We start from the raw sequence: 25,321 nt of genomic DNA, 5'->3' as shown, positions 1-25,321 counted from the left end.
CCCCGTGCTCGCCGCGCGCACGCGCCGCGCTCAGCTGAGCCGCGGTCACGTGACGGCGGGGCCGAGCGAGCGGGCCCGGCGGGGCCGGGCGGGGCGGGGGGCGGGGAGGGGGGGGGCCGGCACCGGGACAGGGACCGCGGGGCTCAGCGACCGGGGGGCTGCGGGCGGGGGCTGCCAGACGCCTGTCAGCCGCCTGTCAGCCCGCGGCGTGCCCAGAGACGCAGGGGGCACGGTGGATGCGCGGGGTCCCGGCAGTGCCGCCGTCCCGCCGGGTGCTCGGGGCAGCTCGGGAGCGCTGACAGGGCTCGGGGCTGCAGGGCGTTGTTGGCAGCGCTTGTGCACGGGCGGGTGCTCGGGGCCTGGGGGTTCTGGCAGCTGACAAGGGTGCCGGGGGTCCTTGGGGGCGCTGGCGGCTGACGTGGGTGTTCGGGGCGTGCTGGCGATGCCCTGCGTGGAGGCTGGCGTGGGGCTCCTCTCGGAGTGTCCGGCCGTGCCGTGGAGGGGGCACAGCCCCGGTGTGAGGTGCTGGGGAGGGGGCGGGATGCTCTGTGGCACTGGGAGGGTGCAGGGAGTCCCACACTCTGCAGGCTTCAGCTGTGCTGCTCTGTGGAGGGGCAAGGGGAGCTGGGCAGCACGGCCTGGCTGGATGATGACTGATGATGTGGAGACTGGTGGGGTTTGTGCCCAGCAGCCTTCCTGTGGGGACCAGGCCATGCTGTGAAACGTTGGAGATGTTGGGACACTGAGGGTTTTCTGGAGCTGTGGGAGCACTGGGTAGCACATGGACAAGAGGACTGATGCCGTGATGGAGGTGTCAGGCTGGCATGAATATGGTGGCCTGGGGAAGGGGTTTGTCTGTGGCCTCCCTGGCAGTGGGGCAGGGGGATCTGGCACCTCTGGCTCTCCCTTGTGTCACTCTGAGATGGGTTATTACAAGTAGTGCTTTGGAAATGACAGATTCAACATGCATGATGGGAAGCAGCAGTGAGTTTTGCTGTGAAGCTTACTTTTCCAGAAGATTTCCTGATCTACACACAGCTCAAACAGGGAGAGTTGTCAGGGTCAGCAGCAAGTCATGTCTTGCTTTTGGCTTCTGGCATGGGGTTGTCACCGTAAGGGACAAATTGCTGTCACTACCCCCCCAGCTTTCCTAATAGGACGAAATTACTTCTGTGTGTGGGTGGCAAAAAAGCACATGAAAGTGGCTGAGGAGTTGGATTTGAAGTGGAAACCGAATGTAGATATTCCTGTCTTTGCTCTTTCCAATGATGAGGAAATGGCGTAGTGGGGTTTTGCTTTGGTTTTAAATGTTTGTTGTGTGGATGAGACAAGTTTTGCAGCTTTTTCTTGTTGGTTGTGGGAGAGCAGAGTGCTTGCTCCCTGCTGCTACGCAACCTTTAATCCAGCCACAAGGCAGGCAAGTCACGATGAATGCATTTCCCTGGCTCTTCAAAGCAGAAAGCAGACGGGCCTGCTTGAAAGGGAAAAAAACATCCACAGGGAGCGATCAGGCAGTGATGTCAACACGCTGTGTTTATCTCAAAATCATTGCTGTTGGGTACTTTGGATGCTGTGCGTGCCATCTTTGGGAAGGGTACCCATGCCCAACCCAGTCCTGCACCCCCTCTGCCCACTCTTCTTGCCCTCTGCCAACCCATGGCAGAGCCTCCCAGGTTTCTCTCCTGCCCCTTGGGCTTGTCACTGATGACAAATAGCTTCTAACGCTTTCCTTGTGTAAACTCCTGTTGCCGCTCTTCCTGGTCCCTGTCTTGCTGGATCGCCCTGCCTGCGGCGGAGCCGGTTCAGGACACGATTACGTGTCCCAGCTGTGAGGGAGGAGGCTGGGCAGGAGTGATGCATGCGCTGCCTTTGGCTCTGGAGTGCCTGCCTGCAAGCCAGCCTCACTGCTGCTCCAGAGCCTGGTATTCCATGGGACACACTGCTCGTCCTGCTGCTCTTGTAGCGTGGTGCTGCAGGTAATACTGCACTGCTGTTGTGGCCTGGATAACGGCTCCAGAGCAGCTGGGATCTGGAGCATCCAGATCTGAGGAAAAGCCCTTGTTCCCTGCTACCCTTCTGATGCCAGGCTGGACCCTCCCAGTGGTTGCAGCTCTTGGCTTGTTTTCCATGTAGCAGCCAGGTTTGCAGAGTAGGGGCTCTGGGGGTGAAGCAGCACTCGGGTTGCCTGAGCTGAGCATTCCCTGCACAACCAGATGTGTTGGTCTGTGCTGAGGCTGCATCTGGCAGGCGCTTGCATGGCTCGGAGGGTGCATGAAGAGCTCTGGCAGGAAACGAGACAGTTTTTTGCAGTAATAGCATTTCTCAGCTGCTTCCTCTTGCTCCCAGTTCTTTGCCAGTGCTGGGGATTGGGATGGGGAGCACCAGGACTGCTGGGGCTGGCATGGTGCCTGGGGCATGACAGTCCAGAGGAACCGTGGGGCAGGGACGGGGTCACCAGTCTGTGGTGCAAGAGCCTTACACATAATTTCCCTGCCTCTGGTGCTCCTTTCCCATAGGTGTTCGGGATGCTGGGTGTGGCGTGTGTGGGAATTGAACCAGCTGACTGTTGTCCAGATAAAGGTGTGAGGCTTGTGCTGGTGCTCCTGGTTTTCTGGACACTATTGGAGTTTCTGCTGGAGCAAGAGCTCCAGGCTGTGCAGGGCCCTCATCCTGGGAATGAAAAGGGAAGCCCCTTTTTCCCATAGGCACCTCCTTGGCTTTGAAGGGCAGGTGTTTTGCTGTCAGCACATGGTCTGTGCTCCTCTCTGATGGGGGTATGATGAATTTTTATAAAAATTCTCTTTAATATAAAGTCTCCAATAAGGGGGGGGGGGGGGGAAGGGAAAAAAAAGAGAAGTTAGGAAGCTTTCCCTTCCCTGGCAAGAGCAAGCTGTTCCCTTGCAGCACACTGTGTGCGAGTTAAAAGCAGTTGCACTTTCCTGGCCCATCCACTTGACAGCCCTAGTCCTGAGTGCCAGAGCAGGGGACACAGTGCCAGCACGTCCCCTCCTACCCCACTGCCTGTGCTGTCAAACTCACCACCCTTAGAGCAGGGGTACGCAGTTTTTTTGCCTGACATGAAGTTGGTCACATCCAGGCTCTGCCTGCAGGATCCTGACCCCATTCTCTCTGGGTGTGCCCAAAACGTGGGCACGAGCCTGAAGGAAGAGCCAGTGGGAATGTGCCATGCACCTTTGACCTTAGGACATGCCAACTCTGATTGCTTGGGCGGGAGCATGTGGCTGTATAAAAGCCCTGGAGGAGACCTTGCTCTGGCAGTGCGAGCCAGTCTCTCTGCACAATGGCTGACCCCAAAGAGCCTGGGAATGGGGCTGTGGAGCTGGGCACCCCTAATGCTGCTGCCCCCACAGGGACCATGTCCACCCGGCGCCTCCGCAGCGAGGACTACAATGACTACAGTTCCACAGACGTCACTCCGGAGGGGAGCCCTCCCGACGGCATGAACGGCTTCGCCCACCCCGAGTCCTACCAGCGCTTCGGGGAGACCAATGGGACAACGTGAGTGATGCTTCCCTCTTTCCTGGGCTGGCCTGGCACTGGGAAGGGTGGAGGAGGTCATGGTGGCTCCCTGCTGACTTTGCTGGAGGATGGTGGAGCTGTGGTTTTATGGGGAGTTCTCATGAGGGTGGTGAGGGCAGAGCTGTGGTGCTGCATCTGTGGGTTGCTGGCACCAAGCGAGCAGCTGCCCCAGTGTTGCTCTTTGCTCTCTGGTGAAGCTGGGCTTGCTGGCAGTGGGCAGTGATTGATGCTTTTCCCAGGATTTTCCCACTCCACCTTGGTTCGATGGGGAGCTCTGGCAAACAGACAGCATGCCCAGATTCAGAGGATATATGGGCATGTTGCAGCCATGTTCTGAGGGCTTCCTTGTGCCCAGGTGTGCAGAGGTGTGCTGTCTTTGCCTGGCAGAGACTGATCCCTTCAAGTCAGAGACATTCCTTGTACAGCTCATTGGTGCTGGGCTGTGCTTTTGCTGGGTTTTGCAAATGCCTGCCCAAAATCTGTTTGTTAAGTCTTTGCTTTCACACCTAGCTCGATCCCAGCTGGCTGAGCTGGGTTCAGGGGACAGGATCATGACCTCCACATGCATTCCCTGCAGCGGTTCAGAGCTGCTGTGGTAATTAACAGGATAAGCTGGGTGTGGGTGTGGGTACCTGCTGACAGTGACCTCTGCATCTGCTCTCCCTCAGGTGGTACCAGACCCTGATCCATCTGCTGAAGGGGAATATTGGGACGGGGCTGCTGGGACTGCCTCTGGCTGTGAAGAATGCTGGCATCCTGGTAAGGCAGCTTAGCCCTGCTGTGCTGGAGCCTGTGGGGCAGAGTGACCCCGGGGCACTGGGCAGCTCACATTGCCGATTTTGGGGGTGTTTGGGCTTGAGTCCCTGCCCAGACACCTCTCAGCATTTGGTGACTTGCGCCTGTTTGCACCCCAAGCTCTGTGGCTTTGTTTCGCTGCTGAGACTGTTCCTGCTGCTCCTGCATTGTTGCTATCTGGTGTGGGGGAGTTCAGTGTGTGAGCTGGACCGGTGGTTTCCTCTGCTGGGGTCAGGCAGGACACTGTGTCCAGGCCATGACTTCTTCATCACCTGCATAGTAGAGATGTGCAAGATAGTGTGGAAAACAGTCCTGGAGGTGCTTTCCTACACCCAGACTGCCCCAACTTGCTTCTTTTGCGTCATTTCTGCCAAGCTCATGGCTCTGTCAGGTTACTTGGTCCTGGGGGACTGGTTTCTGGGAGCTGCACCAGAGCTCTGGTTCAGCTTCCAGTGGTATTTACACTCACCCAGCTCGTGGAGTTCTGTCTGGAAGTAGAAGGTACCGTGCAGCTCTGCCTTTGGCCATCAGAGTGCAGCCTTCCCCCTCTCTTCCCTGCAGCTGGGTCCTCTGAGCCTGCTGGTGATGGGAGTCGTGGCTGTGCACTGCATGGGCATCCTGGTGAAATGCGCCCATCACTTCTGCAGCAGGTAAGGAGCAACTCCCCTTCTTGGCCCTGCAGCTCCTACAGTTCTTCCTTCTTGCCCAAAAAGCCCTGGGGTTTTTCTGAAGCCCCTCAGCAGCAAGCTGCCCTTGCTAAAGCCTCAGCTGGGAACTGTTCTTCTTTTTCACAGGAACTATTTTCCTTTTAATATCACTATTTGCCTTTGGAACTAGCAGACAGGGCTGATGTGATGATCCTTCTCTCTTCTCTGGGCAGGTTCCAGAAGCAGTTTCTGGACTATGGAGGTGCTGTGATGTATGGGCTGGAGGCAACTCCCAGTGCCTGCCTGAGGACACATGCCATCTGGGGAAGGTACTGCTCCCCTGCCCCAGGCAGAGACTTGCCTTTGAGTCCAGAATGTGCTGCAGCTGGGACAGAAGAGCCTCTGGTCACTGAGCTGTATCAGCAGATAAGCACAAGTGACATAAAATGCTGTTTGGCTCACCTGCCCTTGAGTGCTCAGTGTCCCCCAGAGGGTGATGCTGAGGTCTTTGATCCAGTACTGTCCCGAGCCAGATGTGACTTATACTAAATGCGTGGGATAACTAAGTCTCCACAGCATAACAAAGGGGTGAATAGGGTCTTGCAGTGCTGGTTGATCTTGCTAGACATGGAACATGTCCAGTGGCTGCTCCCTGCCCTGTGGGTGTCCCACATTATGGCACACAGACCGTTTCACATCGGGATGGGAGCAGTCTCCTCTTCCTGTGTCCAGGGAATGCTGTCTCCAGCTCTGACAATTCTCTGACAAGCAGCAGACTGGAGGTGCTAAACCCAAATAGGAGACTTTTCTCCTGAGGCTGGTCCTGACCCTGTGGAAGGGATAGGAGGGGAAGACTAAAGATCCTGAGACCTGTGAGGTTGGGTGGAGGGAAGGTCCTCTCTCCTGACCACAGAGAAGCGAGCTGGGTGTGCTCTGGCCTGTACACCCCAACCTTGGGGAGAGCAGCATTGCTGCACTGTGCAAGTGCAAACCAAAGCAACCCAAGTGGGCTCTTATTTCTGTATGATCTGCAGCAAATGGTCTTCTTTTGCTTTCCAGGCGTATAGTGGGACTTTTCCTGATCATCACTCAGCTGGGTTTCTGCTGCGTGTACTTTGTCTTTCTGGCGGACAATCTGAAACAGGTTGGACTTACACCTCCTTCATGAGCTGGGGGGAGGTGAGAGGGTGTGAAGGTGCTTGTGTTGCTCTTAGCTCCTGTGTCTTGTGCCCTGTTTTCCACCAAAGGTCTGATTTCTGTACGGTATGCTGCCCAGGAAAATCCACTCCTCTGCCCAGATACTTTGGAGGATGTTCCTGTTCAAACAGAGCAGGTTTTCCTGAGAATCTCTCTGATTTTGCAGAGGTGCTGGAAGTCTCTGTGTTGCCCAGGAAAAGTGGGGTCAGTCTTACAGAGGGAACAGCAGGAAAGGGATGAAAGCAAAGGGACTGTGCCTTTTCTGTCCTGTCCCCCTCAGTTAATTGGTTTATTGGTGTCAATGGTAATGTGTGGGTCCCAGGACCTGCTGTGAACCTCTCTTCTCCCTTCCTTGGATCTGTTTGCATTCCAGTTTCTTTCCTCATCCTGTGGCTCTGAAGCTTAATTACATCTTTAGAGAAAGAGTTTCTTCCTGCCAGGCCTCAGGAGGAAATAAACAGAAACCCTGAACCGCTTGGCTGGCTCCTCTTCTGTAAGAAACTGGGAATAATGAGTCCCCATTCCCAGCCTCCACCAGCTCAGTGCCTTGCAGGCACTGCTCAGCTTTTTTGCATGTGTGCTCCTGCTCTGCTCTTGCAGCAGTGTTCTGGTCGCTGCCACCATGGCTGTGCCCTTTGTCAGCTCTTCAGTGATGGCCATCAGCTTCAGAGGGGGCTCCTGGGGAGCAAAGGGGGGTCCCTCCAGTGCTCCTCCTGGAGCAGCAGCTGAGGAGATTCCTATTGTGGGGTGCCAGGAGGAGTAAACAGCTCAACACTGGTGATATGATGCCACCAGCCCCGAGAGCAGGAGGGACCAGGGTGTGGGCAGGGCAAAGCTGCTGCTGGTCCCCCCCTGGGAACAGCCCCCTGCTCCACTTCAAGGTGGGCTTCTTTCTCCTCAGCCCCTCACAGCAGAGACTGAAGGCTGTCTCAAGCCTCAAAGGAAATTTGCAAAAACCTGCAAATCCACACCATTTTTTTGGACCACAGGTGGGAAACCCCTTGGCTTTGGTTTTGGAATTTTTTTGGGTGGGGAGAGGGGAGTGTTGCTTGTTTCTTTTTGTGGTGAGGAATAGCATGTTAGGTGGGGAGTCATGGTGCAGGTGGTACCTTGGGCGAGGTGCCAGTGTGTTGGGCAGGGCTTTGGTTTGGAAATGGCTTTGGAACAAGCCATGAAGAGGCAGGGCAGGCTGGGGCTTGAGCAGCACTGTCCCATGGGTGCGTGGCCCTGCACTGCCCTCTCCCACAGAGGATGCTGGTTTACAAAGAGTTCTTCAGCCCCTCCTCTGGGGAAAGACTTGCTCCTCTGAAGCAAGTTAAAAGAGTTTTCAGGCTGCTCTTTGCTGCAGTGACTGGACAGAACCTGGTACCTGACCCAGCTTGGTCATGGTTGTATTGGTGATTCAGGGAGCCCATGCTCTTGGGGGTGATGGCTCAGCCACCTGGTTCCTGGGTCTGAGCTACCCCTGGAAGTTAGCACATGGCCTGGAGTGCCTTTGGAATGAAAGACCCCAAGGAAAGGATGATTTTTCATGAAGAAAGTGAACTTGGGCACTAGCAGTAGTTTGCGGGTGTCCTTGCATGTGAACGGGGTGCTGGGTAACTGAAGGACTGTGTGACTTAGATAAAAACTTGGTGCAACAAGAGGAAAAGGACCTTTGGAAATAGCACTTAGTGCCTCTTTCCTCTGTTCTCAACTGACCTTGTGGGCAGTGCAAACATAGAGCCTGTGCTCTCTGCCCTCTGCGTGCCTGGCTGCTGAGTCCTCCTGCTTGGTGAACCTGGGCTCAGGCAGGATTTGCTGTCCTGGCTCATGTGCCATAGCCAGTTCCACCTCTGCCCCCTGCAAGACGACAGGGATTTGCTTCAGAATTATCTGAAAACACATGTTGGTTTGATTTTAATCAGCTAGCTGTGTTTGAAGTGAGCTCTTGGAGTACTGTGACACACCTGGGATGAGCTGCTAACATCTGCAGCTTTCAGACTTGTGTGATGGGGTTCACCAGGCTTCCTGTGCTTCCCCAGGTTGTGTCTGCTGCAAACGGGACCACCAATGACTGCAGCTCAAACAGGACGGTGGTGATGACCCCCACCATGGATTCTCGCCTGTACATGCTTTCCATCCTGCCTTTCGTGGTGCTGCTCACATTTATCCAGAACCTCAAGGTCCTGTCCGTCTTCTCCATGCTGGCCAACGTGGCCATGCTTGTCAGCCTTGTTGTGATCTACCAGTACATCGTCAGGGTACGTGTGTATGGCTCCCCTCTCTCGTTTCCGTGCTCTCCCACGTTTTGGCAGGTGGAAAGAGCTTGGCAGCGGGGTATGTGGGTGCTGTGGGGTGCTGCTTGTTCCTGTGGGCATGGTGGTTCCCTCTGCTCTGCAGGGCTTTCTCTGCAGCATGGGGCTGTGACAGGGAGTGATGGGAACAGGCCAGGTCTTCCCCATCCTCTCTGTGTCTGAACTCTGCGTGGGCTTTTTTCCAGGACATTCCTGATCCTAGAAACCTGCCTCTGGCAGCAGCCTGGAAGACCTACCCTCTGTTCTTTGGCACTGCAATCTTTGCTTTTGAAGGCATCGGTGTGGTAAGTCTGGGCGTGTGGCAGTGGGGCTGCTGCACAGGAGGCTCAGCCCTGCTCGGACTTGCCACAGCACCTGCTCTGCTTTGCAGCTGCAGTTGCAGCTGAACTTCTCTGACATAACCCAAATTCTGGATGATGCTGTTAGCTTTAGCTCCAGGCTGTATCCTGGGTCAAACTCTGGTGCTTCCATCTGAAGCTAGAGGAGCACATGTTCCAAACCTCAGGAGGTTGGTTGCTGCTTTAGAGGTGGCTTTATCTGGCAGTAGATCTGGAATCACACCAGCCTCTGCCTTGGGCTCTGCTGGCTGACCTGCAGATGAGGAATTGTCCTGAGTCTTGTTAGCAGGCTGGATCCTGAAGTTGCCTAAACGGGAGGCCAAAAAGTGTGGCATGAAAAGATGTGATCCGCTCCTTCCCACCCTGCTGCGGAGGCACTGAGATCTCCCTTCGGCAGCCACGTGGCCCCAGCCTGCCTGTGCAAATGGGCCTCTCATGCAAGATGCTGTAAATAGACCAAGTGTGTCTGTGAAAAAAGCTTGGGGGGTGGGTGGTGAGCTTAATGACTCCCTAAGATGTTGTGGGTTGTTTCCGGGAGCTCCCTTCAAAGGAGAAAAAAATGTTTTCATCTCAGTATAAACTGGCTGTGTAAACACCGGGCTGGAGAGGGCCAAATCCGTTACAGGAGGAGTGTTGACTGCATGCTATGCCCTGGGCAGAGGGTTCTTGCCAGCACTGAGGCACAAATGCTTTCTTCCTCGTGTGACTTGGAGGTGAAGAAACAAATAAAAGTTATTGCTGTCCTGCCTCCTCACCAGATCTGCTACTGTGTCTCTTCTTGAAATCAACACCGTCCAAGGACAGCTATAAAATTGTTTGCTGAAGGCCTATATTTAGTGTTAGTAGTATAGAGGTGAGAGAATTACCTCTGTCCTTCCTCTTTTTATTGTCCTGCCTGGTTGAAATCTGTCCAGACAAACTTGATAGCAGAGAAGAGTGTGTCTTGGTCTTTCTGGGATTTGCTGGGGAAAATAGGACAGTGTAAAATAGTGGGCATGGCTGTGCTGTTTTGGGGTGCAGAGTGTAATGCACCCAAGGTATGGGGTGCTTGGCATTGCCCCAAGACCCAGCACTGGACACAGCTGGCAGCCTGCTGCTCTGTCATCCTCCTCCTCTTCTCCCAGGTGCTGCCTCTGGAAAACAAGATGAAGAACCCGCGGCAGTTCCCAGTCATCCTCTACGTGGGGATGACCATTGTCACCATCCTGTACATCAGCCTGAGTGTCCTGGGCTACCTGCGCTTTGGGGCCGACATTCAGGCCAGCATAACACTCAACCTGCCCAACTGCTGGTGAGTCCCTGTGGGCAGTGGAGGGACAGGGGGGTGAGGAGTGAGGGGCCCAGACAGTCAGGTGGGAGAGGGCATCCTCACTCCTTATGGGAACTAATCTGGGTAAGCTTGAGGAACTGTGCAGTAGGCAAACTTCAGGGAGTTTGACGAGGATTGTCAGATGCATGGGTTGGAAGAGGCTTGTTGCTGTAGTGTCTGAGCCTGATCTTGGAGCTCAGGCTGCTTCATCTAGGTCCCTGGTGGTCCCTGCTGGGGTAGGTGCAGCTCTTGTCTTTTTCTTGGAGCCTTGTGGCATGTTTTTGGGGCTCATCAGTGCTCTGGCTAGCAGATGTTGAACACAACCCCCATGCAGCCATACCAGAACATCACTGAATTGTGCAAAACCCACTTCTCTTCCTCAAATGTAGCATGTGAAAAACCAATCCAAAGCTGGGAGCTCCAAGAGGGAGTGAGATGTGACATCTTCATGTGTGGGTTGTGTTCCTTGTTTGCAGCCCTGGAGCTCAAACTCCCACTTCTGGGCTCCACATTGTGCCTGGATGTGGCTCATCTTGAGCCAACACTTTGCCTATGAGCACTGGTGCCAAGAGGATACCCCTTCCTTCTGTGGGGGCTGAGCTCTGCAGCAGCCTCCCAAACCTGTCTGTCCTCTGGGACCTGGTGAAGCCTCTAGAGATGCTCCAGTTTCTGTCTGGAGCCCTGTGGCCTGACCCCATGCCTGCCTACCTGTTTAGAGGAGTTGTTTCTCCTCTTGCCAGGGCTGGTGGCTGCTGCAGCAGCTGCCCAAGCTGTGTGCTGCTCCGTCCCTGGGGATGGGTGGCTGCTCAGTGTCATGGCTCCATAGTCATCCACAGGAGAAATGCAAACAGTTCTCTTTGATGATCTCTGCTGGCTTGAAATCCTGCAAGAGACCAGAGTGAGACCTGGAGCTGGGGGTGCCTGTCCTCCACTTCAGCCCATCCTCTCTGTTCCTAGTAGCACCTCTCACCATGCAGTGTGACTCACTGTCTCACTGTTGGAAGAAATTTGGGCAGGACTTAAGGTTTGAGTCACTGGGGCTTCCACATGCTGTCCTTGTAGAGCTGCACAGCTGGGGCTGTGGAGACAGCAAAGATTTGACAAAAATAGAGCCTGGTTTTGCTTTAATTATTTCTGTGTGGGTTTCTTTTCAGTTTGAGTGCATGGATGTTCATTCATGCTGGGTCTATGTAGTGACTGCACTGCTGGATGTTGGTGTTGGCGTGGTGGAAGATCCTGCTCCTGCCAAGAGCCTTGTCTTGTCCCCTGCAGGGGTTGGGAGCTCTGCCAGGTCTCTGCTCTCAGTGAGGAGGGATGGGGCTGGTGGAAGGATGTGCCTGTGTTGTAGGCACATGTTGAATCCCATGCCAAGCACAGGAGGTGTGTGTCCCTTCTGCTCAGTAAACTGAAGTACAGTGTGGAGGGGATGAGGTCCTGCTATTTCTCCTGAAGGTGGAAAACAGGTCATTTCCAGGTTTGGGCTCTGCATGCCACATGCTGCAATGACATCTGCTGACCTGAAATGCTGCAAAGGGGCTTCTGCAGGGAATCTCAGCTCTGTTTGCCCTGAAAAATGACATTCTCTTGGAACAGGTCCTTAGAATGGGATTACTATGACCTGCTAGGCTGCAAAGAGAAGAGTGCAAATCCATGTTTCTAGAAGTATCCACATCTTCTGTCTTTTCTTAAAGTAAACTACTGAAAGTATTCTAGAGTTACTTTTCTAAAAGTAACCATAGGGTTTTTTGGATAGTGAGGAGAGAATAGCCCTTTGGGAGCAGTGTCTGGGGAAGCCTGAGCACATGGCAGGGCAGCTGCAGGGAAGGTGTGTTGTGGTCCTTGTCACTCGGCACACAGGACACCTTGATGTTTGTGCATGTTGCCTCTTGGCAGTGGATGTTGGACTTGGAAATGGCTTATCTCAAGTAAGAGCCGTGATAGTTGAGATAAAGTCTTCACTACCACTCCTGTGGATTAAACCACCAGTGTTGGGTGAAGACTTGCTCTTAAAAATAATGTCTTGTCCATCCTGCCTTGCCCGTGGGTTTTCTTCCTGGCAGTAAAAGGCTGGGCTGCAGGAGCTGGTCATAAGGGCTGTGGGTGAGCAGTCATGGGGTTTGCCTGCAGCCAGGGAGACAAGGCAAGGATTGTGGTGGAGGTAGAGCAGCCTTCCTTAGCTGTAGCCATTGCCTGGAGGTCTCTGGAGCAGATCTGGTGAATGTTTCAGGAATAGTTGAGTTACAGGGTGACTAAGGGCTTTTCCAGTCTCATTTCTCTGAAACCACAGCTTCCTCAAATGAAGAGTGTGTCAGTTCCCAGTGCCCAGGTCTGACCACAGTGTCCAAAATATGGTGCTGCTGTGCAGAAATCCCTCCTTGCCTCCTAGGGAGGGTTGCCTCACTGCACCATCTGAAGGGTGAAGAAATGCTGTAGTGAGGGGGCAGCTGTTGGGTTGCATGCGGCCACTTGGAAGGTAGGTAATGACAGAACTTATGGTCCCAGGAGGGTATTTCACTTCTTACAGCCTTTTGGGATGGCCTGGCATGGCAATCTGTGGTTGGCAGAGTGCCTCTCCAAGGCCCTGCATGGGCCTGTATTTTCAGTGGATCAAGGGTAATGCTTGAATTCTTCCTCTTCTTGGTATTTAAAATGCCCTTTGATCTTGTTGTCCTGGTTCCTGACCTGTGCAGGACAGGTACACAGCCTTCTTCTGTACTTTTTTTAGTAACAGCTATTAATCTTGAATTGCCCTGGAGCACTTTATGGCTTTTACAGAATCACTTTCTTGGGAATACAATGATAAGATATGCCAGCCGTGGGTCGGTGCCTCAAGGCTCCTGTGCACACATGTGGCTGCACGGGTGCACTCTGGACTCTGGAGATAACTTTGTGTTCAGTATGCCTCTGGAATCTCAGAGTAATTCTGGTTGGAGAGGACACCATGGGATCACTGGGTCCTCTCACCTGCTCATAGAAGGCCCAGCTTAATTCTTGAGTATCAGTAAGGACAGTGATTCCCTAGCAATCCAGGCCCTTCTTCTGGCCCTTAACTATCCTTTGGAGATGCAGCTCTGTCCCATTGCACCTGGTTGTTCTGCTGTGTAACTCCAAGAAGAGCGTGTTACTCACTTATCCATGCCCTCCTATTAGGCAGCTGAAGGCATAAATAACATCCCCTTTTAACCTTCTCATCATGCTAAACTGGCCCAGGGCTTGCAGCCTCTTTTTGTACATCATGCTCCAGCCCCAACCATCTTAGTAGCCTGCACTCTGCAGATAAAGTCAGTGTCCTGATCTGGGAGTATCAGGGCTGGACACAATACTCAAGATGCACAAGCCCCAAACAAGAAAATAATCTCTTGATCCCTGTCCTTAACCTCCTGGCTGTGCTTTTGCTAACACAGCCTGCTGTGTGATTGACTTTTGTCACTGCAAGGTCCTGCTACTGGCTCATGTTCAGTCTGCTGCCCACCAAGACCCCCAGGTGCTGTTCTCCTGGCCCCAGCCCTTCCCACATATGGGAATTTGTGTTTCTACTTGAGCTTTGCCTGTGACATCATGTTGCTCCAAGCTGTGTCAGCCATTTCCTCCAATTTGATCTTGCTTGGAATTTGCTGAGAATGTGCTCTGGGTCACTGAAAGCTCATCCATGTTACTGATGAGGATATTTCTATGATTGCCCCTTGGCAAATCCCTGCTGGCTGTTCACTGTCCAGTATGTGCCTAGGAATGAATGCCAGAACTTAACCCATACTTTTCTGGGGATTGAGGTGAGGCTGATTAGCTTGCACCTTCTCTCATCCTTGTTGAAGGTGGGTATTAGTCTTCTCCCAAGGCAGCAGGACCTCTCCCTGAGCACCCTGCTCTTTTGAAGATCAGGTGGCTTCAGGCTTCAGTTGGCTTCAACCTTGAATACATCTGGTCCCATAGACTTGTGTAACATTCCATTCACTTAGGTGATCCCTAACTCCATCTGTGGGAAATGTTTGACTCTGCCAGACTCTGCTGCTAGTGTTCAAAGCTGTCTTGCATGGGAATATTTGGATTTCTCTGATTTAAGGCTGTTGTGGAAGGTGGATGCTGAGACCCAGCATACAGAAGGGCACAGGCCCAAAGAAGGTTGGGGGGAAGGCAGGAGCCAGATACATTCCTCAGCTTGGATCCACCCCATATTTGCCCAAGTGATATGGCCATGTTTCCTGCTTGGTTAAAGTGTCTTGAGTTGGAGAAGGGTTAGGACCATATGTGAGGTCACCAGATGTTACTTCTCTTTTGGAGAGGCTTTTTCTGCTGAGGGCAGAGATGGGGCTGGGAGGTGCCTTTTGGTCACCTGTGAGGGCCTCTCTCCTGCAGCCACACTGTATCACTGCATGATCTGGGAGATGGTGAAATTTGACTTGGGGTGAGCCCAGGGTGCTGTTTGTAGCCTGCTTGCGCTCTGCCTTCTGCTCAGCCCAAACTGCTCTTTTAACTCTCTTCCCCCCAAACATGTATCATGCAGCATTCCAAAAATAGCTGCTCTTTTTTGTTTGATGGAGGAGGCTGAGTTGCCTGTTCACATCGCTTTGCTTTTGGAACATTGTGATGTTCACTCTGCATGGAAGCCCAGACTTACCCCAGCAGTGCCATCCTCTTCCCCTCCTCAGAAGCCAAGCAGTAGCTGGAATGTGTCATCATGGCTGCATCTGATATATGTCTTTTCTGTCTCTTGCTCAATAAAAGTCCTTGTGAATTAAATGCATCACCCCAAATTTTCTAAGAGTGTTCAGGAGCTGAGACCCCTGGCTCACAAAAGTCCTTGCAGAGCATTCCCCTTCTGCTTTCTGCTGTTGACGTTGCAGGGGCTTGAGCAAGAGCCTGTCTCACTGTGTCCTTGTCCTTTCCAGGCTGTACCAAGCTGTGAAGCTGCTCTTCTCCTTTGGGATTTTCTTCACCTATGCCGTGCAGTTCTATGTGCCTGCCGAGATCATCATCCCTCCCCTCGTGGCCCGGGTGTCGGAGCGCTGGGGCTGGCTGATCAACCTGCTCCTCAGGGTGGCCCTGGTCTGTGTGACCTGTGAGTACAAACCACCTTGTCTGACTTTCCCTGTGAGGCTGTGGCATCTCCTTCCCACTGAGCCTTCACCCCTCGCCACAGCACCTCTGGCCCTGCTGCTCAAGCCCTCACAGCTGGCAGTCCCTGGGCCTGGCTAATACAAACCAATGGGTCAAGTGGCCTCCAAGGAGCAGCAGCAGTGGTCCTTTGCCTCTTCTGTATGGGACCAGTCTTCTCAATGGAGGAATAGTAAACGGCATTGTTTAGAAGTGGCAGATCCCCATGAAGCCTCAGGCCTGGGGATGGCAATTCTGTGGATCACCGAGTCCCACCAGGGTTTGCATGAAACGCCCAGCACAGGGTTCAGTGCCAGGGCAGCCTAGCCTAGAGGCTGTTTTCTGTAGGCAGTGTACAGCCAGGCTCCTCATGCCTGTGTGATGGGGACACGACTGCAAAGGAGTCACTGACTGTGAGGGATGGGCTGTTCTTGTGCCCACACACTCATTGCAGCATGGAGCACAGCAGGACACAACTGACAGGGTAGGTGACCCCTAACGAGAGCTCTGGTGTGCTGCTGGGCTGGTGTGCTTGGAGCAGCCCCACAGGGTCCCTTGCCTTCATGGTGTGTGGTGCCTGTAGTGAGGTTTTGGTGGAACAGGCTCCTGGCTCAAGCCTGGTGGACCTTTAGGAAAGGTGTGGACTGAAATAAGGTGGTATCTGATTTTGGCTAGCTTCTGTTCCTGAAGACTAAATGCTTGCTGTTGTCAGCACAGCTGAGATGCTTGACTGAGCTCCCTGGCGTCCCCTGCTGAAATGGAGCTTTGCTCCATGGCTTGATGATGCTGATGCACCAGAGCTGAACATCAGGGACATGGCCCTGCATCCCAGCTGGCTTTGGTTTAGGTTTGAGAGGAGCGTGGTGCTAACTCAGGGGTGGTGGAGCTGGCTGAGAGGAGGGTGCTGCTGTTTCTGGCTCTCACTAATGAAAGGCCAGAAGTGCTGCATTAACAGAAGTGGGCAAGGTCCATTTCCTCTGCTCTGAGTTCCTGAAACCTTGATGTCCTCAGAGGATGCAGGGGTGAAATCCTGACATGCTGGGCAATATGCTCCGGCCACCCTCTTGCTGTGGGTGAACTTGGAACTTGCTTGTGGGGTTGGAGCCTCTCCTGGCAGGTGTTGGGCTGTGCCAAGCCATGAAGTGAAGGCTTGGAGAGATGGGATAGCTTTAGGCATCAGCAGTGGCTGTACCCTCCTATTTGGGGGTAGGGAGGCAGCAGAGATGTTGGTGGAAGGATGCAGGTTCCTTTGTACCTCCTCCCCTCACCCTTCCATGTAAGGGATCTCTGTGGCTCCTGCTGAGGATAAAAGCGATTAGGGGGGTTGCATGAATATTCATTGGATGATTGTGTGGCCGCACAACAAGCCCTCACCAGGGCTTTGGCTCCCAAAGAGAGGATACAATCTGGTGTGTATGGGTGTTTTTCAGGCTTAAACTTCAAAACCAGCATGCTTAAAACCCCTTTGAATTAATACCTGCAGAAATCAGACCGTTTCCCCGGAGGCTGAGGACTGCAGCTGGTGCTTCAAATCTGCTTGTTTTAGAGGGGAGTTAATAATTTTGTTTACTTTTGAGTCCAAAGAGCAGAGTGGGGTGGGCTGAGGATGCTGTTGGAGGGGAGCTGCTCTGCTCTCCTCAGAGGCTGCTGGAGCAGGGATGCTGCTTGCAGCAGTCACCCGGCAGAGCACTCCTTTGGCTCTCTTCAGGCCTGAGCACCAGGATAAACTGGCTCAGGACCTTTGTTGCTATTTCCCTTGGTGAAGGAATGGTTTATCTCTAGGCTTATCCAGATGACAGCAGTGCTGCAGTGGTGACACAGTCAGTCTCCCAAGCCTTCCTTCTGCTGCAGCTCCATGGGTGATCTTTGGGATCAGGGAGGCTGCAGCAGCCTCTCTTGCCTGTAGCTGATGGCCTGTTTTCTCCAGATTTGGAAAATAAATCCCTCCAGTAAGGAGCCCTGAGATGCCCCTTCTCCACAGGGGCTGCACCTGCCATGGTTCTAGCTGTCTACTGTTTCTAAGCAGAAAAGCTTTCAAAGCAATAAACCAATTTATTTCTCTCAGTCACTGGTTAAGCACTGAAGTCTGCCTTGCTAGCAGAGGGTTGTCTTGTGTTGTGCAGAGCTCTGGTGACATCCCTGTCCTCTCCTGGTGCCATGCAGGGGGAGGAGGAACAGGAATATTCTGGAGCTCCAACTGCTAAGCTCAAGTTATCAGGAGTCTCCCAGGGGGATTTTCCTTGGCTGCAGTTCTCACCTAACAAATGTTCTCCCCCAGGCTGTGCCGTGGGTGTGCTGCTGCTGGAGCAGCTCTAAACACATGCAAACCACACGGATTGATTTGGGGTGGGGGGAAATGCCTTTTTTCCCCCTTCTCCTGCTTTTATGGGGTTTCTGAAGCTTTATGGCTCCCCAGGTGTGGGGAGCAGGAGTGCTGGCTCGCACAGGGGGGTCGGGAATGCTGGCAGCCAGCGGCACCCATCCTGCTTAGCCCTGGAGCTTGTTCTGGTGGTGCCCAGGGCGACAAAAAGGCTTGTTAATTTAACAGCTTAATTGCTTCTTGGGGAGGAGTTGCTGGAAAAATATGCAGCCTTGTCTTCTGTCAGGGAGGAAGGCAGGGGTGTGACTCAGCCAGTGGCATCCCTGGGTGGGGTTTTGCCAGCTTTGACACAGGGAGGAGTCTCTGCCGTCTGGGAGGTGGCAGCACTGATGTGGTGTCCGTTCCTTCTCCAGGCGTGCTGGCCATCCTCATCCCGCGCCTGGACCTCGTCATCTCCCTGGTGGGCTCCATCAGCAGCAGCGCCCTGGCTCTCATCTTTCCCCCGCTGCTGGAGATTGCCACCTACTACTCCGAGGGCATGCACCCCCTCGTCATTGCCAAGGACATCGCCATCAGCCTCTTCGGCTTCGTGGGCTTCGTGGTGGGCACGTACGAGGCGCTGGTGGAGCTGGTGGCGCCCGCGGCCACCGTGGTGAATGCCACCACTGTCCTGGTGCAGTGAGCGTCCCCTCGGGATGCGGAGCTGGGGGTGCATGGACACCGGGCACTGCTCTCCTGGGAACGGCCTCCCTCTCCTCTTGGGAAGCGTGGTGGGTTTGGTCTGTGAGGGGACGGGGCTGCCCAGCACCGCCCGGCTGCGGCAGGATCCTGCCCTGGGCTCTCTGGAAGGTGGGATCCGGGCTGGGCCAGTGCCTTCCCTGGGGCTCCTAGGGCAGGTGGTAGAGCAAAACAGTTCCTCTGTAAATAGGCACTTTGAGAGGTGAGGAATCCCAGGGATGTAGATTTTATTTTATTATTTTTTTTAAATCCCAACCTTTCATATTTCCCCTGTCCCTTCAGTCAGGGTGGGGAACAGGGACTACTCTTTTTTGTGCCAGTGTGATTTATTTTATTTTTTTTTTTCCCTGAGCACTTTATTTTTACAGCAACAGACAAACCTCAGCTCAGGTTAGAGAGCGTGGAGCTCCCTCCTCACCTCGGCCTTGTGGGGAGGGTGGGCAGAGGCTGAGGTGCGGAGCAAGCCAGGGCCCACAGCTCTCTGTCCGTGGGATCCCCAGCTGTGGGCACTGGCTCCTGCAGTGCTTCAGCTCTGTTTCCAGCTGCCTTCAGCAGGAAGTCTGAGCAGGCCCTGGAGCTGGGCACTGGGCATGGCACCTCCCTGGCCTGGGAGGGTTTGCTGACCCCTGGCCCACGCTTTCAGTAGTGACACTTCTTTATCCCCATCCAGCGCACAACCCGATGCTTGGCTTTCAGAAGCTTTACAGAACCGAGGCGTGTGGGGAGCAAACAGGCTCTGCCATAACGAGGGGCTGAGCTGGTCCCCTTTGGGTGGGATGGGGTGTCCCCAGGGGTCACCATGTGCTGCCCACATGCCACAGGAATACATCACCTTGTTTACAGTGCCTGAGCTGGCCCTGGCACGCTCCGCCTGTGTCTGCAGGCTGATACTGAATGTCAAATCACACACAAAAACTCCATAATATTGCTGGTTTTAACCCTTCCTCTCCTAGTTCCACTCCTTCTGCATCCTCTGCTTCCACCCAGCTCCTCTCCTCCTGCAGTAGGATGCAGCTCCCTGCCATTTCTCCCTGTGCTTCTGTTGCTTCTTTTGTCGTCGCTGGTGCATGCCTGGTGGGGATGGTCCTGTGGCGCTGCTGTTTTCCTTCCTCTGAGAGCCCAGCTTCTACCCTAGAGAGTTTCCTTGCCTTTCTGCTGGATTTCTACTTTTTAAAGACAAGGGAGCAAAAATCCTCCACAGGACAGGCCCAACTCCTGCCTGCTAACGCAGCATCTCCCAAATGCTGGCTCTCTTTGGAGAGCCTTCATCCCTCATCCCACTGCAGCCATGTCTCCCTGGGGGTGGGCAAAGGCTGCTGGTGGTGGGAAAGGAGGGTGAGAGCAGCACCAGTGGGCTGTGTTCCCATCTTTGGTGGAGGGTGCGGTTTGTGGTTATTTCTGGTGTTTGAATGGGTTCTGTGAGGGGAAGGCTGTGTGGAGCAGTGTCCCTGCAGCCTGCCTCTCCCTGGGTGGTGCTTGTGTCCGTTCTGTGTCCCTTTGCTGGCAGTTCTGGGTGCCACATGCTGGTACGTGGACCCATGGCCAGGTGTGGGGTGAGTCTGTGCCATGTCACTGCCCCTTCCAGCCCCTCTTCTGCTCCCTGCATCTCTTGGGGCTCACCTCATCTCCTCCAAGGCTGTGCTGGGGAAGGTTTTGGCATGACCAGCACTGCTTGGTCAGAAGCAGAGCAAAGCTTTAACTCAAATCCTCCCTCTGGAGGGCACCATGGGGATAGAGGGGAAGCACCTGAAGGGCTGCGAAGGGGATCCAGGGAATGACACAGGCGGGACAAGGGCAATATTCATGTCCATCTCTGTGTACTGACCCCAGCGTGGCCCTTGGGGTTGGGTTTGAGTCAGAATTGTCAAACACAAGAGGGAGTGATGTGAGGAGCAGGGGGTGTCTGATGCTTCCCCTTGCCCTGCTAGTAGTGCACTCTAAGAATGCAGGCCACATTTTAGGGACAGCTGTGTGCCAAGGCATGTCCCCTGCCTGGCACTGGGCATCAGTGGGTTTGCTGATGAGGCTCCTGGCATCCAAACTCACTTTGCAAGCAGCAGTGAAGACCTCTGATTTCTGAGGGGACTGGGATATCACAGAAGAATTAAATGGGTTTTGCAGCTCCTCCCTTTTATTGGGGTGAGCAGGGGTGTTTGAGGATGGGGTGAGACATGCTGGTGGCACATGTGGTGTGAGGGGCTCAGTTGAGCCAGGGGGGCTGGTGCAGGACCTGATGGACACGAAAACTTGACACTTGTGTATCGTAGGCTGCTCAGTAACCACAAAACTTGTCTGTGTAAATATAGCAATGGTCATGTCCGTGTCTCGTGCCTATGGATATTGTCAGCGTACAGCACGGGTGGCTGCCCAGCGGCAGAGCTGGTGCTGCACCTGAATCATGTATCTTAATCAATAAATATGATCTATTTTTTATGTGTAAAGGCTTTGGGGTGTGCAGTGTGGGTTCTTCTTCCAAAAGAAGCGAGAGCAAGAGACGTGGAGCCCAGCAGGCAGCCAGGATCCCACCCTGTGCTGCTCCCACCCCCACACAGCACACCTGATTTCCCCTCCTCATGAGGGTTTCAAATAAAAGTGTTCCAGCTTTGCTGCTTGGAAAATTTAATTTTTCTTCTGACCTCATTTGTGCAAGTAGGTTGTGGGCAGAGCTTATGGACTTGTAGGGCTGGGCCTTGGTTTCTCATCTCCCTATTTATGCCAGAAATGGGGCTGCAGCTGAAAAAAAGAGCCTGGCATGTGAAAAAATATGGGGGATGCTGAGCTGCTGCTGATCTGCCCTAGAGATCAAAAGAGCAGAAGTCAGCCCACACTGGGAGACTCTGCCAGCACTGCTGCAGCTCGGCTTATCCTCACTGCTGAATAATTCATGCCTTTGCAGTGTGTCATTAGAGGGCTGTTGGGGAAATCTGCTATAAAAAGTTCATCTTTAGAAACTCTGGCAGAATTTTTTTCTTAAACTAGGAAGCTTTTGCAGGCTGATAGGAATTGTGGGTCTGAGGTCACTTCAACGACAGGGCAGGACAGACAGCTGAGCACAGCCACTCCTGGTGCTTCAGGGTATTTCTGACTCTGGAGAGTCACCACGGTGGGATCCACAGCCATCCCTTCCTTAGGGCTGAGCATTGCAGGGCTGTCCCCATCCCATGAAATGGCTTTACTGACGCTGCTCCTTCCCAGGTGTCAGTGGAGCTTCATCTCAAAGTGCCTTTGCCCTTCCCTGTGTTGTGACCACTGTCCAAAGCAACCCTCGGGACTTAAAAAGTCTGAAGGAAAATATCATTCTTATTTGTGCTGCTTCTGCTGCTGGGAAGAAAAATTTGTGTTTTCCTTATGGGCAAAATTAAATGTTCTCAAAGTACAGAAATGCACTATTTTAGGATGATGTTCAGAGGGATTTAACAAGCATTATAAAACCAACTAGGTATAATAGTTCTAATCTAGGCAGGGACTGCTTTCTGCTGAGAAGAGCTGGTGAAAAAATGTTGAGAGGTAAAACAAGCAGTGTTTATTGGGGATGCAAATCAAAAGCTTCAGTTTGGGTCCTTTCAACCCCTTTACTCCCGAGCTAAGAGATACAGGAGCCTCATGGTTTCCCAAAGCAAGGCAAGGTACTGTGGGTCAGTCTGCTTCATCCCTCTGGCACTTACAGGACCCTCAAATAGTGTTTAACTTCCTGTCTTGGTACTTCTCTGAGAGCTTTTGGTGCCCAAACGAAGTTGTTATTCCCTTGGCTGGAGCCTAGGCAAGGAGGTCCTATCTATTTACAAGAGAATCCCTGAGATACTGAATAAAATCATAATAGTAAAAAAATCCAAACTCTTTTAATACTTTCCAAAAATTCAACAACAAAAAAAGTTACATCAAACAACCAACCAAAGAAAACCTCTCACGAAGAAATGATACATTTCCAAGCACAAGGACAGACAGGCAAACCCATGCTCAGTAGCCTTGGTGCCCCTCTCTGGTCAGAGATTCCAGGCAGTGCTGGCCAGTCTTTCTGGGATCCAGCACGGAGTCCCTGCTGTTGGCAGGACCATGTACAGCTGCACTCAGTGTGGGACTGTGACACCATGGGGACAAGGCTGTGCAAACAATCCTTGGGGCAGGGTCCCCTTTACTCGTGTGCACACAGCCCAACTGCACAGCCTGCTTTGAGTCTGGGTGGTTCCTGCTGTAACAAACCTTGCTGCTTGGTTTTTCTACAGAAATGGACCCTTTTTTTTTCTTCTTTTTTTTTTTTTTTTTTTTTTTTTCCCCTTGGACTTCTGTTAGCCAGTGAGGGATGTGCTGGTGGGACCAGCTGCATTCCCTGTTCTCTCTCCCAGTGTCAGGGAGCAGACATGAAGAGGGTTTGCACCAGCTGATCCATTCCACGAACAAACTGTTGGCTTGATGCAAGCCCTTGGAGCCAGAGCTGGGAGCAGGGAGCGTCTGTACCCCACATGGGGCACTGCCAGGCTGTACATTGCCAGTCCTTTCACACCTTTCTCCACCATGACTGCTGCCATACCTGCAGTGCTTGCCCTCCCCCTCCCCATGGCCAGGAAGCCTGGGGTGGGAGGAGGTAGCATGCTCTGGTGTCGGAGGCAGTCCCTTGGTGAGGGGGCAGGTTAGTCACTGGCATCCCAGGAGCATCCTCCATGTCCCAGCAGTGGCTGGAGAATTTCCCCTCCGTTTGCAGCAGGAGCGCCGTGGAGGGCAGCGAGGGGGAAGATCCAGCCAAAAACAACCCAAGCCGTGCAGGGGGAGACGCTGCAAGCTGAGGGGGACACACACAAGCCTCCCTCCAGCTGTGTGTGCCAGCCCCCTGCACTCTGCTCTGCGTGGAGATGCGCTTCTCTCCTCATCCCACGAGCAAGCCGCGTTAGAACATCACCTCCTCGCAGCTCCCGTAGTCACTCTCCACCATGTCGGAGCCCTCGTAGTTGGGCGGCGGCAGGGGCTGGGCTCGGATGCTGGGCTGGTGGCCCAGCTCGCAGTCGGCGTAGGAGGGCTGGGCCACGCTCAGGCGCATGCTGACCCTCTTGTAGCCCGGCTCGGGCTGGTACGGGACCCCCTCGCCCTGCACCAGCTGCGCTGGGTAGTAGCTGATGGCCGTGTACTCGTTCTGGCACTGGGATGCTCCCATGTCCACAGGGCCCAGCGGCAGGAAGTCCTCCAGGTTCTGGTTGCTGTAGCGGGGTGGGATGGGGGCTCGCTTGTTGCTCTGGTCCAGCGGGAAGGGGAAGCCCCCGTAGAGAGCGACCGGCTCCGTGTCTGCTGGGGGAGGGGGCGGCGGCGGGAGAGGAGGGTGAGAGGAGGAGGCAGGGGGGCCTTGAATGATCTCGTAGTGGGAATATTCCTGGACATCTGATGACAGGTACCGGGGGGGCCAGTAGGTCGTTTCTGCTGGGTAGACTGGAACGAAAGAAAGTCGTGTTAGCTGCAGCTCTAGCGGTTGTTGCCTCTCTCATGCCCTCCTGCCAATTCCTTCTGTAGGCTCTGAGCCTATAGGAGATGTGGCAGACTGGGGAGAGGAGAAGCAGGGATAGGGGAGGTGTAGCTGCTAATCTGGGTATTGTGGGGACCCGAGATCACCCCTGGCTGTGCTGAGGCAGTGTCCCCATCAGCCTACAGATATCCACTACTCTAGCACCCAAAAGACACACTTCATCCTTGTGTTTGGATGAAAGAAACTCACGTTATGAAGGGACTGGGGCAGTGATCCAGTGATCCAGTCCATCTGCCTTTCCCTGCAGTTACTCATGTGAGGAACTCCTTCATGGGGTAACCTTGCTGTCCACAGCCATTCAAGAGTTCCCCTGAGAATCTGATCCCTCTGCCCAGGAGCACTGATGCGAATGTCTTCACTAAAACTCCTACTGACTTTTAGGATCTTGGTTTGTTTTTTTTGATTTTTCTCTTTACAAGTTTTTTTGACCCAGGATCACAGCCTGCTGTGCATTAATGGTTTCCCTGCTGGTTGTGTACAAGACCAAGCAGGTTAAAGCAGAAAACTGGGACATTCTGATGAATCGGGAGAAAGAGCCAATGACAGCCCTATAACAGTTCTGGGGCAGTATTTGCCCCTGCTTTGCATTTCTTTAACCAACACCATTTGTCCCTCATGTTTGCAAACCTCAGATCCACTTCCCAAGGGAATGAGGGATGTGTAAGAACAAGAAAAAGCTGTGGCTACTGACCCATCTCCTCCCTGGCCCAGGTGCACTTGATGAAGGACTCGTTGTCAGAGTTGGACGGGGGTGCAACGGGGGGCAGGTTTGGGGCCACGCTGCACACGATGGTGCCCCGGTGCTTCGGGGCGTTGGCCGAGTTGAAGGTGACGAATTCAGGGGTGCCGGTGGCTTTGCGCTGCTCCGGCGTGGCCCGGTCCAGGTTGTTGTGCGCCGCGTCGCTGAGGATGTTGAGCTCGATGGGGGGCACGGGCTGGGTGCCCACGCCCACGCTCTTGGAGAACTCGCTCTTGGAGAGCAGGTCAGGGTCCTCGCGGGCCACCGGCTTGTGCGCCTTGGCGCGCTGGCGGCAGCGCTTGCGGACGAGCACGAAGGCCGCGGCCAGGATGGCCGCTCCCAGCACGCCGGCCGCGATCTCCGCGATCTCCTCGGGGCCCAGCGCCCACTGCGTGGGCACGATGGCGGGCGTGATGATGGGCTGGGTGCAGTAGTCCCCCTGGTAATCCGACGGGCAGATGCAGTGCACGGAGCCCTGGCTGCTCACACAGCGCCCGGCGTTGCGGCATGGGTTCTCTTGGCACTCCTCTGCCAGCTTCTCACACCTGTGGGGGAAAGGGATGGAGACAACCCCTGTCAGCCTGGGATGCACCACAACTGCCTCATCCTGTTCAGGCTCTGGCTTACACCACTCAAGGATGCTCTATCCTGCTCTGCTCTCCCTCCCTCACTGGATTCTTGCTACCTCCTTATCCTGGCAGAGGATCCTTGAGTATAAAATGATGCTTTCCAAGAGACCTCCTATTTTTCAGTTATATGCCCAAATTAAAATGGGGGGCTTTCTGACTCAGAGGAGTGTTT

The 25,321-nt window shown here is 53.9% G+C and overlaps 2 protein-coding genes across 4 annotated transcripts in view; one reads left to right on the top strand and one right to left on the bottom strand.

The window, feature by feature from the left end:
- The first annotated feature begins 1,041 nt into the window (after positions 1-1,041).
- Positions 1,042-20,716, top strand: LOC102114601 (proton-coupled amino acid transporter 1). 3 transcript variants are annotated; one of them, XM_088063682.1, is made up of 10 exons: positions 1,042-1,061; positions 3,372-3,519; positions 4,209-4,299; positions 4,897-4,985; positions 5,216-5,311; positions 6,042-6,126; positions 8,204-8,422; positions 8,662-8,760; positions 9,939-10,105; positions 17,948-20,716. In XM_088063682.1, exons 2-10 carry the CDS (start codon positions 3,377-3,379, stop codon positions 18,423-18,425), a joined length of 1,467 nt encoding a protein of 488 aa, XP_087919808.1. In that variant the 5' UTR covers positions 1,042-1,061; positions 3,372-3,376; the 3' UTR covers positions 18,426-20,716. The 3 variants fall into 3 exon arrangements, with proteins under 3 accessions (XP_087919808.1, XP_087919806.1, XP_087919807.1); XM_088063681.1 differs by lacking the exon at positions 1,042-1,061 and adding an exon at positions 15,010-15,179 and having other exon boundaries at positions 3,282-3,519; positions 17,948-18,353; XM_088063680.1 differs by lacking the exon at positions 1,042-1,061 and having other exon boundaries at positions 3,279-3,519.
- A 1,573-nt stretch (positions 20,717-22,289) lies between these two features.
- The window catches only part of FAT2 (FAT atypical cadherin 2), a 44,560-nt gene continuing 41,528 nt past the window's right edge, over positions 22,290-25,321 (bottom strand). The window contains exons 22-23 of the mRNA XM_014253056.2: positions 24,473-25,065; positions 22,290-23,687 (exon numbers count right to left, since the gene is read on the bottom strand). Coding sequence (XP_014108531.2) covers positions 23,155-23,687; positions 24,473-25,065 — 1,126 coding nt within the window. The 3' untranslated portion in view covers positions 22,290-23,154. The remainder of the gene's footprint in view (positions 23,688-24,472; positions 25,066-25,321) is intronic.

The sequence above is a fragment of the Pseudopodoces humilis genome, chromosome 17 (assembly GCF_049639895.1).
Source record: "Pseudopodoces humilis isolate 2021_Gansu_Grassland_sample_001 chromosome 17, ASM4963989v1, whole genome shotgun sequence".
Lineage (NCBI taxonomy): Eukaryota > Metazoa > Chordata > Aves > Passeriformes > Paridae > Pseudopodoces > Pseudopodoces humilis.
Note: the sequence above shows the minus strand (reverse complement) of the source record. Positions and strands in the feature narration are given on the sequence as shown.